Source organism: Cebus imitator, unplaced genomic scaffold (assembly GCF_001604975.1).
Source record: "Cebus imitator isolate Cc_AM_T3 unplaced genomic scaffold, Cebus_imitator-1.0 Scaffold42, whole genome shotgun sequence".
Classification (NCBI taxonomy): domain Eukaryota; kingdom Metazoa; phylum Chordata; class Mammalia; order Primates; family Cebidae; genus Cebus; species Cebus imitator.
Genome location: NW_016107357.1, coordinates 18,053,716 through 18,071,466, shown reverse-complemented (window position 1 = coordinate 18,071,466; position 17,751 = coordinate 18,053,716). Strand labels below are relative to the sequence as shown.

Sequence of the window (17,751 nt, the reverse complement as noted above, 5' to 3'; positions counted from 1 at the left end):
ATAATTATTATTATTGTCTGTATATAATTGTGACTAAAGGAAATTGGTCATTAACCAATAGCTATGGTAGGAAGAAGCCAACAGCTCATCAAAGTTAGGTTGTTCCAACCCTTATATGTATTTCTTCTGCTTGGTAAGCATTCAGTGTTTCCATGAGGTGTACGAAGGCACATAATGAAATATAAGTTACGAATCATAAAAATACTTTTAATTCAATAAGACACAGTACTCTGGACATGGAGATGAACTGGGGATGGGAAGGAAGGTAAACCATGTGAACTTTCCACTCACTCCATGATCAATTCTAAAAGGTTTGTCATATTCTTTCATTCATTCAGCAAATATATACTGAGCACCACACTTTCTGTTTATAATGATAGGCACACAAACATAGTTTGCAAAGGAGGAAATAAAGGTAGGGTTGCAGGCCCAGGACAATTTCACTGCCTAGGTAAGATGTTAAACTGCATGTTTTATCACAAAAGCAAAGATGTTAATGACTCACTTAGAAAGCAGGAAATGTTCTAGTGACTTTGAGTTTCTGTGACTCTATCTCCCATGTTATTCATTCACCAGGATTAAATAAAATAAGAACTCATGAGAACTTTAGCAAAACAGATTTGGAAGGCAAGTCTGTGTTTCTCCATCAAAACATACTGTACATCTAATGTCAAAAACAGAGGAATTTTGCGTAGCTGCTTCTTAAGATGACCTATTCTAATGTCTCCCATTGTTCCCAATAATTAGTAATGTGCATTAGTAAACAGGAGTAAAAAGTATAGGAATTTTATCAGATAACAAGCATTCTTACTCTAGATGCAAATTAGAATATAAAATGTCTTAAGGATATGAAATTTTATGTTTTCTCAAAGACATAATCTTCTACATAAATTTCATGACCTTCAGAAACACAGGAGAGACACAAGGTTTGAGATAAAGAATACATTCAGAAAGATTGTTATTTGGGATTATAATGAAACATTTTTAAGCTATAAAATTCGTAAGCCATGTTTGCTTTGTACTACAAAGAAATGATCCATTTAAAGCGCTAACTAAAAAAAAAAAGTTTATAAAGAAGTCTTTTGAAGTAAAATATTTTTAATTGTTTTAAAAAAAAAAATCTTCCTAGGAAAATTTAATGAGATTTGCTCCTAATGAGGTTAAAATCTGTGATTTTAAAAACTATTAAACTTGCATTTACTTGGTGTATATACTGTATCTGAGAAATTCATCCAACCTATAAAAACAACTTTAAACTTCTACTAATTAGCTTGAGAATATGCTAAGATCACAAAAAATGGTAGCAGATTTCTAGAAGTTTTTAAATATACTGTACAGAAACAGAAGGATTTCTTGGAACAAAAGATATGTTCTTCAATAGCAAATGACATCCACGTGACATAGATGATAATGCTAAGCACATGGGAAATTATATTAGACAGCCCTGTGGCAGGATTTGGCTTTCTGGATCAGAAAGTTAGCTTTCTCCACACTTATTCAAATGGGTAAACCACCATTAGGGTGGAGCAGCTTCAAATAGTCCAAGAGGGATGAGAGCTGGTAAACAGACATTCTAAGAAATCAAGCAGGAGTAGGCATGATGCAGAAAAAGGGGTGGCAACAGCACACCCATGGGAGGCACTGAAGTTCTCCACAGGATTTTTTTTTTGAGACGGAGTTTCGCTCTTGTTGCCCAGCTGGAGTGAAATGGTGCAATCTCAGCTCCCCGCAACCTCCACCTCCCTGGTTCAAGTGATTCTCCTGCCTCAGCCTCCTGAAGAGCTGGGATTATAGGCATGCACCACCACACCTGGCTAATTTTGTATTTTTAGTGGGGACGGGGTTACTCCATGTTGGTCAGGCTGGTCTCAGGTGATCTGCCTGCCTTGGTCTCCCAAAGTTCTGGGATTACAGGCATGAGCCACCAGGCCCAACCCTTTATAGGATTTTTAAAAGAGCAAGTATATATGATGGAAGTAGGGGAGTTAAGTTTAGAATAAAGTGTGGCTTGAAAAATACAAAGATGTAAAATGGTTTTTCAAATTATTGCCAAAGTATGGTCAACAAGGAGCAGTAAGTATATGATTTAGAGCAGATGCTGTATTCATAAACACAGAGTGGATGTGCAGAACTACTCGTCAGCTCTTTTGTTTCAGACTTCACCACCAATGAGAAATGATTTTTTTAATATAGAAAAGTACCTAGCCAAGAGAAATGAAAATCAAAACTCCAGCAAAATACCATTTCATACCCATTTGGATGATGAAAGTCAATGAGTCATACATCAAACATTGGAGGGGATATGGATCACCAGAATCTCTCTTAACCATTGTTGTTAACTATGTCCACTGATGCAATAACTTTGGAAAACAGTATGACATGTGTCCCTTTAAACTATGTACACCCTGTAGCTCTTGTAAAATAGGTGAAATAAATAAGAACAGGCATTCAATCCCTGTTTGCATTAGCAAAAACACAGAGGTAATACAAAAGTCTATCAACAAAAAAAAGTAAATGGATAAGCTACGGGTATATCTGCCCAAAGGGATATATCACAACAATCAAAACAAATGAACTCCAACAGCATACAAATATATGAAGGAACCTTAGAAAACAGTAGTAATCCAGTAAGTAGAGCCCAAAAGATTACATGCAGCATACTGTCCTTTTAAAAGTCTGTAACAACTTAAATTATATACATATAAACATATATAGAAAGATAGATAATATTTCTCTCTATAAATATAAACAGATAAATGAAAACTATATAAAAAGAACAACAGGGCATCTTGAGCACCAGGTTTAGGATCATGGTTTCTTTGTGTGGGGAGACAGGGCCTGGGTTAATGAGAAGCAGCCCATGGGATAACATGTAAGTTCTCCAGGTTGTTTCTCGAGGGTTGTGGGTTTTTGGGTAGTTACCACATTACTAGAAATGACTAAGTAACTTTTAAAAGTACACACTAGTGGACTAATATTGAGTATGTATCACGAATCCAGAGTTATGATTGACCCAACTCTGTGTTCCTAAGCTTAAAAAACAAAACTGAAAAACAAAAACCTAAGCAAGATATAAATGATGTCTTCCAAGGGACCTGCAATGGTGGAGGAAGACACAGACATGAGTCTCTTAAAGTGAGTTTAAGTCTCAAGTTTCAAGACTCAAAGCAAAAGTAACACATGTGGATGCAAAATGACTGTTGGTAAACTGAGAAACCATGAAGGCCAAGAGGAAGTTTCAGACAACTGGGATGCTGATTTTTAAAACGAGGAGAGACAGCTTTCAAAAACTACCTGCCAGGAAGTTTGATATTAATCATCAACAACAGTCTAAAATGGGTTATCAAGCCAATAACAGAGGAATACTCATCCACTTTGGCAGTTTTACTAAAGTTAGAATTCAGTTTTAAGCCATCACGGTAACATCTTGATTTCTTTAAGTATCTCATGAAAGGAAATGAGAAATAAGAGTTTTATAAAAGTATGGATAGATGGATTGAAAATAAGGTAGTTTAACCAGTCTGGGAAAGGGTATACAAATATCAGCTCCTTACCAACAACTTACATAAACAGATAAATCGATCACACTTATTAAGTTTGTGGTTAACATAAATGGAAAGAGATAATAGTGAATGACAGACCAAATGTTAAAAAGATTTCAGCCTGGGACAATGGTCTGGCTTGATTTAGAGAAATGATGATACATACTTAATTAAAACATTAAAAATCAACAGTCTAAATACAGGGTAGGTGATGTGATCTGGCTGCTGAAGATTTAATGCATTCTTGCCATTGATGGCAGAAGTGTAAGATCCTAAGGCAGAGTAAGTGAGGGTACAGTCCCCCTACGCACTACCCAGGTGAGGTCATGACTGGAATACTGTGTTCGATTAACTTCTGGGTGGCACGTATGAATATACTGGAGAATGTGCTGAGTATAGCAAAGGGAGTGGTGTAAACTGGACATCCCTGAGTTACATTAAATAATAAAGGAATAAGATTATTTAATTATGAAGGAGAAAATCTTGAGAGAAAGAGTGAGCAAGGTAGCCACCCTCAAATATTTGATCATCTATCAAAAGAAACTAAATTTAGCTTTAGGATTCAACAAAGTCAAACGTGGAGACAAATTCTGTTTCAGTCACAAGGAAGAACCTTAACAATCAGAAACAACCTATTGTCAAACCAGGAGCTGCTACCTGTTGAGCCCACTTTGATTCTTCAACGCAGAGAGCACCAGTCTTGGGGCTGCTCCATGGTCTCTCTCTCACCTCCCTCTTTCTTCAATTCCTTACAAGCCACCTCCTAGCAACATACAAACCTGCTCTGATCTACTGTTCTCAACATCAGCCTGGCAGAAACCCTCACCCTTGATGAATCTAACTTCCTGCCTTCTCAGAATTTGCATCTGGTTCTGAGAATTGCTAGTTACCCTCACACAGCCAGGGGGAGCATTACTGCTACAAATTCATAGACAGCAGCCTAAACCAGGCTTCCTACATAGCCCGCGAATCCTATTTTAATTTCTCGCCCATGTGCCATGCCAGTTGCCACCATGTCTCTTTCAGTGCTCCTCCATCTCCTCCACCCTTCCTCTATAGACTCAACCAAACACTTCGGTCTCAGCAGGTGACTATCTTTTGGTCTTCAGAGAAAGAGCAAATGACCTGAAAAGGAAACATTTCCAACTTGCCATTATCCTGGCAGCCTTCCCTTCTTTCCTTTGCATCTTTTATCCTTTTATCTTTTTGTTTGTTTGTTTTCTGAAAGGACTCTCACTCCATTGCCCAGGCTGGAATGCAGTGGTGTGATCTCAGCTCACTGCAACTTCCACCTCCCGGGTTCAAGCCATTCTCCTGCTTCAGCCTCCCAACTGGGATTACAGACATCTACCACCACGCCAAGCTAATTTTTGTATTTTCTGTAGAGACGAGGTTTCACCATGTTGGCCAGGCTGCTCTCGAACTCCTGACCTCAAATGATCCACATACCTCAGCCTCCCAAAGGGCTGAAATTACAGGCATGAGCCACCATGCCCAGCCCTACCCTTTTATCTTTTAACCCAGTGTTTATTAAACTGTGTGTTTCAGTCCATGAATCAGATGTAAAAGCAATTTAATGATTCATGATAAAATTAAAAAAAAAAAACACTCTTTGTTTAAATAGAATGGAAAATTTCAGACTACATTGCTCATAGGAAGAGTAAAATTTTGTGAAACTATTCTTTCATGGTATATATTTTTATATTACTTTAAACATACAGTTTTATATTTCTATAAATACACAGTTGGTCCTCCATGGGTTCTGAATCCATGGAGACAACCAACTGTGGATAGAAAATATTTGGAGAAAATAAAAGGAGTAATTGTGTCTATACTGAATGTGTACAGACATTTTTCTTGTCATTATTCCATAAACAAAAGAGTTGAACAACTATTTACAAGTCATTTACATGTAAATATGTATGATAAGTAATCTAGAGATGATTTAAGTATACAGGAGGATGTGTGTAGGTTACATGTAAATATGATGCCATTAGTCAGGGTCTTGAGCATCCTTGGACTTTGATATCCAACTGGGGGTCCTGGAGCCAATCCCCCATGAATCCTGAGAGATGACTGTACTGGGTAAGTGTATTTCTTGCTGTAGGTTAGAGCTTAAAATAAATTAGAAAGCTGTGGCTTTTCCCCTATGTTCTGTAACCTGTCTTCTCCAGCAGGCCTTATGGACACCAGATCTCACTTCACAGATGATTCCCTTGCCCATTCTGTTGGTTCCTTGTCACCAGAATACATGTCTACTCAGACCTCTCTCTCTTTAAAAACAAGCAAACGAATAGCAAACCAACAAAAAATTCCTCTTCAACCTCACAATTCCATCTAGATACCTATCACCTTATATCCTTCTGATCCCTCTCAATCTTTGCAGTGAAGAAACATCTATACTACTTCTGTTCATATCTGAATCATTACTTACTTTCCCATATAACAGCCCGTCCTCCACCCATGGCCCCTTTCCGCAATCCTCAGAAGCTGTTCTTACTCTGCTCATGTGATCTACATGAAATAAATCTGTAGATTTTCAATCCTTATCTTGCTGAACCTCACAGCAGAATATGATTTTGTTGACCACACACTCACTCCCACAGCTCCTAGTTCCTATGCTAGCTCACACTTAAGGTTCTCCCCAATTTTTTTACAGGCTCCTTTTCTTCTGACCAACTCTTAATGTTCTGTGTCCTTATAGGCTGGGTTCAAGGCCTCCTCCGTTCCTCATGCTGTCATCTCTTCCTGGGTAAGATCATCTAATCCTACAGCTTCAAATACCATCTAACGGTGAAAAATCCCAAGTCTATATGTATAAGCCTTACATAAGAGAATGAATGTCAGACATGAATGTCGAATTGCATGTTTGACATCTCCATTTAGATGTCTCACAGGCATCTTTAACACATTCACAATTTATCTTTCCTACTTCTCTCTTCACTCCAGGTCTGTAATTATTCTGGTGCTGCCATCTCAGTACATGGTACCCAAGTAAGAAACCTTAGCAAAACCTCGACTCCACTTTTATCCTCAATGTACCCACTTGTCAAGAGGAGTAAATGATATAAACGTTCAGTAAATATTAGCTGCACTATTTTCGCACGGCCAACTCATGATTCAACAGCCAAAGACTTCCTTAAGCAGACCTCACTACTATGCCATGAGACATGCTCCCAATACTTCTAAGAGTTTCTTGATATGGCTTGGCTCTGTATCCCCACCCAAATCTCATCTCGAATTGTAATCCCCACATGTCAAGGAAAGGACATGATGGGAGGTGACTGGATCATGGGGATGGTTTCCTTCGTGCTGTTCTCACGATAGTGAGTGAGTTCTCACAAGACCTGATGGTTTAAAAGTGTTTGCCGTGCCCCCCCCCGCCGGCCTTCTCTCTCTCTCCCGCCATGTAAGATGTACCTTGCTTCGCCTTTGCCTTCCACCATGATTGTAAGTTCCTGAGATCTCCCCAGCCATGTGGAACTGTGAGTTAATTAAACCTCTTTCCTTTATAGATGACCAAATCTCAGGTAATTCTTTATAGCAGTGTAAAAACAGGCTAATACATTTCTCTACCATTAAATTCATCAGGTTTTTTATATGACCATTTGCTTAAATGTTATTTTCCCCACAAGACAAAAAACTCCAAGAAGGTGTGGTGCATGCCCTTCTTTCTTCTTCACGTTATCTCCAATATATTGATGCCCAGCAAATATTTGTTAAATGAATGAATGTTCAGAAAAATTTATGGCTTGTCATAAATAAAATGTTGAAGTAGGAAACCATGATTATCTGCCAAAAAAGCAGAAGAGCCATGCAACAAACAAAAAGTTCAAATTAATGAAACACACAGATTCTTATCCTCGTCAGATGAAAGTGATTTCCCTTTATTAAAATTAAACATGAAAATCAAGAAAGTACTTATTTACCTTTGCCATAATATCTGCATAAGCCATATATAAAAAATCTTCCTCCAGTTTGCTGGGGAAAACAAGAAGAAAACATCAGTGTTTAAGCAGAAGGATAGGCACATGCAAACATATCTTCACTGTATAAAATGACCTTTGTTTTTCTAACAAGTATACTTTTTAAAATTAAATGAACACAGAACTTAGACAATATTAGGATATTCAAAACTATCCTGAAATCAGAAAGCAAAGATCTCGGAGTTCCATCTTACCTCCAGAAGGGCCTTCAATTTTCACAAAATAAACTGTCCTTTGATTTACATAAATATGTAATAACTTTAATTTTCTTCAGACTACAAAACTTGAAACAAGCAAACTTAAATGAGGCGGGGGTTTTGACAGAAGTGAAATTTGACATTGATGGAAAGACCCCCCCAATTTATGATGTTGCAATTAAAAAACAAGTTGGCCATAATAATGATTCCTAAAAATTAAGAAAGGTTAAAATATATTTATTATCTTCTTTTTAAGAAGCATGGAAACCATGAATACATAAAGAAAAGTTTCCACCAGAAATACACCTAAACTTCGTAAAGTTATTTCAGCAGTTTCAAACTTCAGCCCATGAGAAAAATTCACTTATGAGAAATACCTCATTACCTGACAATGCCAGACACAGAGCTGCTCTAGGCTTAGGAATGAGATGATGTTGTTAGGAAATAATAAGAGAGAGAGAAAAACAGTGAGAGAAAGAATGGATCACATTAGCTAAGGGTGAGAAATGTACCTTATTATGGCATGCAAAGAGGTCAAATGAACTCTTCAGGCTGCTGAGGAGATTCATGTGGACATGAGTTTATAATTAAATTACTCCCAAGTTCTGCAGAGAATGGGAAAAGCCTGGGGCAAAACAGGCTTTTTTGCCCATTGCAGGGAAGCAGATAAAGGTTCTCTAGCTTCTGCAAGATCCCATCGGCACAGCCAATCTATGCATTGCCCTCTGCAATAACAGATGCTGAGCACATTTTGATGATGGGGCCTACGACTGCATTTCTTATTTAACTTCATAGAGGTTTGCCCTTTGTGGCTTTGGTGAATTCCTATGACTAAGGCTGCAGCGACAAGAGAAACGGGCAATGTCCTTGAAACAGATCTCGGAGATATCTCCAAGTTGAGATGATGGCTCACTTAGCCTCTGGGGGTTCCCTAAGATCCACTGCAAAATGGAGACACTAACTATCCAGAAAATTTGGGGTGTCCATTGGTCTCCATACAATTGTGGCACTGGAATTTGCTTTGTTTCTTTTGTTTTATTTATAAAGGCTGTTTGTAATAAAGAGAAAAAACATTTCATAAGAAGAATCAGAATCAACTACATCATCAATTACAAAGTTGTTAAGAAGAACTACAACTAATAGGTAGTTGCTAAAGCCTAAAACTGAATGAGTGTTGGTCCATAGGTACATGCCAGGCTGGTTGTATCTTTGAACAATTCTCTCTCCTAACAACATCAAGATGAACGTAAAACGTGAACACATGGCACAGAATACTCAGAAATGCGTTTCTTTACTTGTTCCTCCTGTCTCATAGGCACCCCCAACCATACCATTTCTCTGTTAAAGCTGTCCGACTAAACAGAAGGATCAGCTGATGCAGAGGATCAACTCTCTTAGTGCCTTCGTCTTCTTCTGGAGGTTCAGCCCCAGGCTTCTGCAAAAAAAAGTCAAATGTATAAAATGTCACATTAAAAAAAAATGTTCACTCAAATCCAAAAGCAACGTGAAGGACAGGAATGAAGAATAAAAGGAATGCTCCTCTTTCCCTATTGTGCGGTGTGTGTGTGTGTGTGTGTGTGTGAGCACGTGTGTGTATTTTACATGCATTATACATGCTATATATGTACATATGTGTATAGGTGTATATAAATGCCTGTATGTGTATGTGTTGTATGTATATGTAATATAAGTACTATAATGTATATATAAATGTAATATAATATGTTACATATCTGTCACATTACCAATGTAAAATTATGCAGCTTAAAACAGAGATATTTAATAATTTTGCCAAAAAATAATACAAGCAAGGATAACTTATATCATTTGAAAATACTAAATGCCATTCTTATAAGCATATTCATAACTCAAAGTGTATTTGCTACATAGATGTTTAGCTTTAGGGAGAGCTCAATTTACAAATATTTCCAACAAAATCCTAAGTAGTCACCACAACTGTGAAAATTTAGTTCCCAGGGCAATGCAAATTGCTTATAACCTGAAACATTTGCTTTGCTTACACACAGCATGATAGGCAAATAATAAGAAACGAGTTAATGCTCGAACCACTTATACACTTTTTTCTCATTTTCAGTTACTTTTAAAACTTAATTTTTTTTTTTTTTTTTACTGTTGGGTAGAACTTTAATAGTGAAGAAAATTATTAAGCATTTTTATTGGCAGTAGAATTCCATGACATCCAACGTTTTGTTGAGTTTTATATCTCCACTGACTTACCCTTACAAACTAACTGTCTTTCTACGTGAATGGTGTTCTTTCCTGTAATTAAGCCTTAATGTGGATACTGGGCAGCTTTCCACGAGATATCCAAATAGTCTACATATTTTTTATTCTAAAGACAGATAAAATTCACTTTAAAATATGGCAGCATTCAAGGTTAGGCTTTTAAGAATTAGTTTATATATTATATTCCCTAATACTTTGTAAGTTAAAAAATAACTTTCAGACAAGAGGTTATATCTTGGGAATCATGAATTCTGAGTAGTCTGCCAAGTTTGGAGATGGCTTGTGCATTTTCTTGAGAAGACGGCTTTTGTCAGATGTTTAAATGGGTCCATGACTTGGAAAAGATGATACTGACTGCTGTTCTATGTGCTGAACTCTCAGTAACACAAGCTCTTTATTAGCACTGTCGGGTACAAATCTTACTTCTCACGCCCCACATTTACCACACCTCATCGTCTCCTGTGTTCCGTCTATCATTCTCTGCCCTGTTGATTTTAAAAACCAGTAACTTTTTGTTCACCTTCTACTTGATTTTGGTGGATAAGTTCTTTACAGTTCAGCCTTTTATAGTTTATCCTGGTTTTCAGGTATTTATACGTGCTTTGAGAAGGAATTTAAAAGAATAATTGAATCATGTTTAATTAATAATACATTTGTATTATTCATTTTAAATTCTCACTCTCTTGATGTTGATTAGATCTCTTAGAAACGACAAGAGCACATTTTTTCCATAAGCACTGAATGGAGTAACAATTACGATTTAAATGTTTCCTACTACCCATACACTGTAATGATTTTTTTTCCTTCAATGTTATAGGATGGCTTGTCACACCAACCTTGCTGCACCTAGCCCAGACCCTCCTTCATCTTAGAACCCCATTGAAAACATACTGCTAAATCTTCTATCAGTTTATCTTCAAAGTAGTGTTCTTCTGTTTCAATCCAAGACTTTTCATATCCTTGAAGAAAGAGATTGACAGCCCGATGCCTAAAAGGTAAGCAAAATTTCAGAAAAAGGGGTTTTAAAAAATAAATTGAAATGTATCGAGTAGTGCTTTATTACTAGATTATATGTACACTAAAAGAGTAAAATAAAAATAAAGTCCCTATTCTTGATTCTCCTCCTGCAAGACAATGCCTCTTGAAGCAAAGAGAGCAAGGTTTCTCAGAGCACACGAGACTTGTACTTAAATCCTGGCTCAGTCATTTCCAAGCTTTGTAATGTGGTCAAGTGATTCAACTTTCCCAGATTTCAGTTTATTCCTTTATAAAACTAGGATAACTCCATCTACACTTCAGTTTTCTAAGCTTTAAAATGAGGTAAAAGATATAAATCACATTGGTTAGATGTTGATTAAATGATGGCTATTATACCATGTGTCTCTTAATAAGCAACGTAATCAGTGTCAATAGAGGACTTATTCTCTGTTCAAGCAAACATTAAAAACGGGCCCTGAGGATTCCAAAATAAAAGGTATTATGTGAACTTTATGGGAGTACATATTCAAAGATTAAACCAGGAATACTGGTAACAAATGGCTAAAAAGGCCAGTGAAGATGAGAAGAATCAGCGAAATTCATGATGAAGACAGTAACAGATGTGGATAAGATTTCAATGTAAGAAAGAACAGAAGAATGTCATGAAGGGAACATCATAAAACAACAAAAGATGTGATAGAATGAGAGACAGAGCCCTTGCAGGATGGCAAGCTGAGCTTTATAACAAATTAGGGTAAGGTCTCATGAGATGTAACAGTTAGATAGGTTTATGAAGGGCCTTGAAAATCAGAGAGGGCAACTGTCAATGCAGCCAGAATTGCTAGAAATCATCATACATTCTTGTACATGAGAGAGGCATGCCAAAGCAGGGTTGCGCCTTGTTGGCTCATTGGAGTCACCTGTGGAGCTTTTAAATAGCATACATGCTGGGCTCTCATTGAAATTCTAATTTAATTAGACAGATCAATGAGACAGAAAATCAACAAGGATATCCAGGTCTTAAACTCAGATCTGGACCAAGTGGACCTACTAGACATCTGCAGAGCTTTCCTCCCCAGAATACACATTCTTCTCAGCACCACATTGCACTTATTCTAAAATTGACCACATAATTGGAAGCAAAACACTCCTCAGAAATTGCAAAAGAACAGAAATCATAACAAACAGTCTCTCAGACCACAGTGCAATCAAATTAGGACTCAGGATTAAGAAACACACTCAAAATCGCAAAACTACATGGAAATTAAACAAACTGCTCCTGAATGACTGGATAAATAATGAAATGAAGACAAACTAAAGATGTTCTTCGAAACCAATGAGAATGAAGACACAATGTACCAGAATCTCTGGGACACATTTAAAGCAGTCTCTAAAGGGAAATTTATAGCACTAAATGCCCACCAGAGAAAGATATAAAATCGACACCCTAATGTCACAATTAAAAACAAGATCAAAGAAATTCAAAAGCTAGCGGAAGGCAAGAAATAACTAACATCAAAGCAGAACTGAAGGAGATAGAGACACAAAAAACCCTTCAAAAAATCAATAAATCCAGGAGCTGGTTTTTTGAAAAGATCAGCAAAATAGACTACTGGCCAGGTTAATAAAAAAGAGAGAAGATTCAAATAGATGCAATAAAAAATGATAAAGGGGATATCACCACCGATCCCACAGAAATACAAACTACCATCAGAGATTACTACAAACGCCTCTATGCAAATAAACCAGTAAATATAGAAGAAATGGATAAATTCCTGGATACTTACACCCTCCCAAGCTAAACCAGGAAGAAGTTGAATTCCTGAATAGACCAATAACAAGGTCTAAAGTTGAGGCAGAAATTAATAGCCTATCAACCAAAAGAAGTTCAGTGTTAGAGGAGTTCACAGCCAAATTCTACCAGAGGTACAAAGAGGAGTTGGTACCATTCCTTCTGAAAGTATTCCAAACAATCCAAAAAGAGGGAATCCTCCCTAACTCTTTTTATGAGACCAACATCATCCTGATACCAAAGCCTGGCAGAGACACAACTAAAAAAGAAAATTTTGGGCCAATATCCATGATGAACACTGATACAAAAATCTTCAATAAAATACTGGCAAACCGAATCCAACAGTACCTCAAAAAGCTTATACATCACGATCAAGTCAGCATCATCCCAGGGATGCAAGGCTGGTTCAACACATGCAAATCTATCAACATAATCCATCACATAAACAGAACCAAAGACAAAAACCACATGATTATCTCAATAGATGCAGAGAAGGCCTTCAACAAAATTCAAGAGTCCTTTATGCTAAAAGCTCTCAATAAACTAGGTATTGATGGATTGCATCTCAATAAGAGCTATTTATGGCAAACCCACAGCCAATATCATACTGAATAGGCAAAAACTGGAAGCATTCCCTTTGAAAACTGTCACAAGACAAGGATGCCCTCTCTCACCATTCCTATTCAACATAGTATTGGAAGTTCTGGCTAGGGCCATCAGGCAAGAGAAACAAATAAAGTGTATTCAAATAGGAAGAGAGGATGTCAAAATGTCCCTGTTTGCAGGTGACATGACTGTATATTTAGAAAACCCCATTGTCTCAGCCCAAAATCTCCTTAAGCTGACAAGCGACTTCAGCAAATTCTCAGGATATGAAATCAATGTGCAAAAATCACAAGCATTCCTATACACCAGTAACAGACAGAGAGCCAAATCATGAGTGAACTCCCATTCATGTTTACTGCAAAGAGAATAAAATACCTAATAATACAACTAACAAGGGATGTGAAGGACCTCTTCAAAGAGAACTACAAACCACTGCTCAAGGAAATAAGAAAGGACACAAACAAATGTAAAAACATTCCATGCTCATGGTTAGGTACAATCAATATCATGAAAACGGCCATACTGACCAAAGTAATTTATAGATTTGATGTTATCCCCATCAAGCTACCAATGACTGTCTTCATAGAATTGGAAAAAACCACCTTAAACTTTGTATGGAACCAAAAAAAGAGCCTGCATAGCCAAGACAATCCTAAGCAAAAANAAGCTGGAGGCATCACGCTACCTGACTTCAAACTATATTACAAGGCTACTGTAATCAAAACAGCATGGTACTGGTACCAAAACAGATATATAAACCATTGGAACAGAACAGATGCCTCAGAAAGAACGCCACACATGTACAACCAACTGATCTTTGACAAACCTGAGAAAAACAAGCAATGGGGAAAGGATTCCCTATTTAATAAATGGTGTTGGGAAAACTAGCTAGCCATGTGCAGAAGGCTAAAACTGGATGCCTTCCTTACACCACATACAAAAATTAACTCTAGATGGATTCAAGATTTAAACATGAGGCCTAACACCATAACAACTCTAGAAGAAAAGCTAAGTAATCATTCAGGACATAAGCATGAGCAAGGACTTCATGACCTAAAACACCAAAAGTGATGGCAACAAAAGCCAAAATAGACAAATGGGATCTAATTAAACTTAAGAGCTTCTGCACAGCAAAGAAACTATCAGTAGAGTGAACTGGCAACCAACAAAATGGGAAAAATTTTTTGCAACCTACCCATCTGACAAAGGGCTAAAATCCAGAATCTATGGAGAACTTAAACAATTTTCAAAGAGAAAACAAACAACCACATCAAAAAGTGGGCAAAGGATATGAACAGACACTTTTCAAAAAAAGACATTTATGCTACCAACAAACATGAAAAAAAGCTCATCATCACTGGCATTAGAGAAATGCAAATCAAAACCACATTAAGATACCACCTCACACTAGTTAGAATGGTGATTATTAAAAAATCAGGAGACAACAGGTGCTGTAGAGGAGGATGTGGAGAAATAGGAACACTTTTACACTGTTGGTGGGAGTGTAAATTAATTCAACCATTGTGGAAGACAGTGTGGCGATTCCTCAAGTATCTAGAAATAGAAATTCCATTTGACCCAGCAATGCCATTACTGGGTATATACCCAAAGGATTATAAGTCATTCTATTATAGAGACACATGCACACGTATGTTCAATGTGGCACTGTTTACAATAGCAAAGACTTGGAACCAACCCAAATGCCCACTAATGATAGACTGGATAAAGAAAATGTGGCACATCTATACCACGGAATACTATGCAGCCATAAAAATGGATGAGTTCACATCCTTTGCAGGGACGTGGATGAAACTGGAAATCATCATTCTCAGCAAACTGACACAACGACAGAAAACCAAACACCACATGTTCTCATAAGTGGGTGCTGAACAATAAGAACACATGGACACAGGGAGGGGAACATCACACACTGGGGCCTGGGGGGTAGGGGGCATTGGGTAGGGATAGCATTAGGAAAAATACCTAATGTAGATGACAGGATGCAGCAAACCACACCACGGCACATGTATACCCATGTAACAAACCTGCACGATCTGCACATGTATCCCAGAACTTAAAGTATAATAACAAAAACATTGAGGCCTGGATACTTTTTAAATGAGTTTAAGTGTATTTCTTAAAAGCACCAGGTTGAAGAATCATTGGAATAAAGGCTACCATTTTGAAAATGACATTTTGGAAAGAATGGAAGAACTTTATGACATCACAGAAACTAACTCAGAAACCGCTGCCATCAACTTGATATGAGGCAAGAACAAGTGACTTGAAGAGGTAGTGATGAAGGAAAGGATGGGAATGTGAGGAAGTTCAAAGGGAAACTGATGAAATCTGGTGACAACAGTACAGGAGTAACCAAAAAAATGAGAATGTGAATTCAAGGTTAATATTCTTTTTCTTTTTTTATTTGAAGTTGGGACATACATGTGCAGAATGTGCAGGTTTGTTACATAGATATGCATGTGCCATGGTGGTCTGCTGCACCTATCAACCCATCATCTAGGTTTTAAGCCCTGCATGTATTAGGTATTTGTCCTAATGCTCTACCTTCCCTTGCCCTCCACTTCCCGACAGGCCCTGGTGTATGATGTTTCCCTCCCTGTGTTCACGTGTTCTCACTGTTCAACTCTCACTTATAGTAAAAACTTGTGGTGTTTGGTTTTCTGTTCCTGTGTTAGTTTGCTGAGAATGATGGCTTCCAGCTTTATCCATGTCCCTGCAAAAGACATGATCTCATTCTTTTTTATGGCTGCATAACATTCCATGGTATATATGTGCCACATTTTCTTTATCCAGTCTATCATTGATGGGCATTTGCGCTGGTTCCAAGTCTTTGCTATTGTAAATAGTGCTGCAGTAAACATACATGTGCATATGTCTTTACAGTAGAATGATTTATAATCCTTTGGGTGTATACCCAGTAATGGGGTTGCTGGGTCAAATTGTACTGCTGGTTCTAGATCTTAAGGTTAATATTCTATTTGACCAAAAGGTGACAGCATAATTGAGTCAGAGAATGGAGAAGTAGCACATTTGAGGAGGATGCTAATGTATTTTAGACCCAGTGAGTGTGACATGATGGCAAGAAATACAACTGTCTTAGCAAAAGGCAAAGGCATGATGTTTTGTCTGTGTGTTTTGATTCCGTTTCTGTTTTTTCCCTGCCTTATACATTCACTCAAACTCTTACTGAATGTCGACATACAAGTCACTGTTTTAGGTGCTGAAGAAAGAAAACTGAACAAAACTAGTACAGAATCTCAAAGTCTGAATCAAAGAGACAAATAGCCTTAACACAGTAGGAAAATGATATGACTTGCAAGGAGAAGGGTATGGTTTGGTCAGAGACGTTCCAAAAAAGAGGTATAGGTGAGCTGAGACCTGTTTATGAGACACAGACATGATGAGATTTGTATTAAAGTTCAGAGTGGGAAAGAGAATAGTTTCTCAGCAGAACTGCAAGGTGGCTGAAGTGGTATCCTGGAGCACCAAGCCAGACTGGAATGTACCAGGCTATTTCTCTATTAACAAGTACGTCTGCTCTACACCTAAGAGAAGGTTGATGGGCCTGTCAAACCTTTTTACATTATTCCCATAGGTCAGTTCCTTTCTCCAAATGCTAATAATTACAATAATAATAATAATGACTAACATTTGTTATGACATAAAGTTATCAGCTCACTTCTAAGCACTCTGTATACATCAACCCATTAAATAATCTGAACAACTCTATGAGGCTGGTCCCATTATGATACAGATGAGAAAACTGTAATGAAGACCCATAAATAACTTCACCAATGTCATAGGTGGGATGCTGGAATTCAAATCAAGGCAAGTCTTATGCCAAAGAATGATTCAAATCATGGTCTGATTAAAATCCAGGCCAAAGAATAAATTCCTAATGACTCTCTCTTGCCTCACATATGTGAGCAGAGATTCCTCAGTAAGAGCTATTTAATGATTACATGACAGACCACAGTTCTCTGAAAATATCCAACAAAATTAGTCAAGTTTTATATAGAAGAATCAGTAAATCTTTTCCACCCATCTCCTGGACTATTGTACTCCTGTTAAGGTAAATTCTAAATACCTGTCACTTATTAGGAAAAAAAATGACTTTGATCTATTATAAAAAAAATAAAAGAATTCTGACCTTGGCAGATTATATAAGGGGGCCATCCGGAAGCAGGCCACCACAGCCCTTTTCCTCTGCTTAGAGAGTAGCTTATGCCATACGGCCTTTTTAGATCTCTGAGGATGTTCCACCTGAGGTAGAATGACACAAATAAATATTTATACCCCAACCTACCTTCAAAAATATAGTATTAAGCAGCTGCCCCTCTTAAGTAACCTCTATTTGGAATTTCAATTCCAAAAGTACCTTA

At 37.4% G+C, this 17,751-nt stretch overlaps 1 protein-coding gene across 1 annotated transcript in view; it reads right to left on the bottom strand.

The window, feature by feature from the left end:
• Positions 1-17,751, bottom strand: part of RYR2 (ryanodine receptor 2) — a 787,527-nt gene that overhangs the window by 94,057 nt on the left and 675,719 nt on the right. Inside the window, exons 76-79 of the mRNA XM_037737814.1 lie at positions 17,520-17,632; positions 10,864-10,960; positions 9,057-9,160; positions 7,472-7,523 (exon numbers count right to left, since the gene is read on the bottom strand). Coding sequence (XP_037593742.1) covers positions 7,472-7,523; positions 9,057-9,160; positions 10,864-10,960; positions 17,520-17,632 — 366 coding nt within the window. The remainder of the gene's footprint in view (positions 1-7,471; positions 7,524-9,056; positions 9,161-10,863; positions 10,961-17,519; positions 17,633-17,751) is intronic.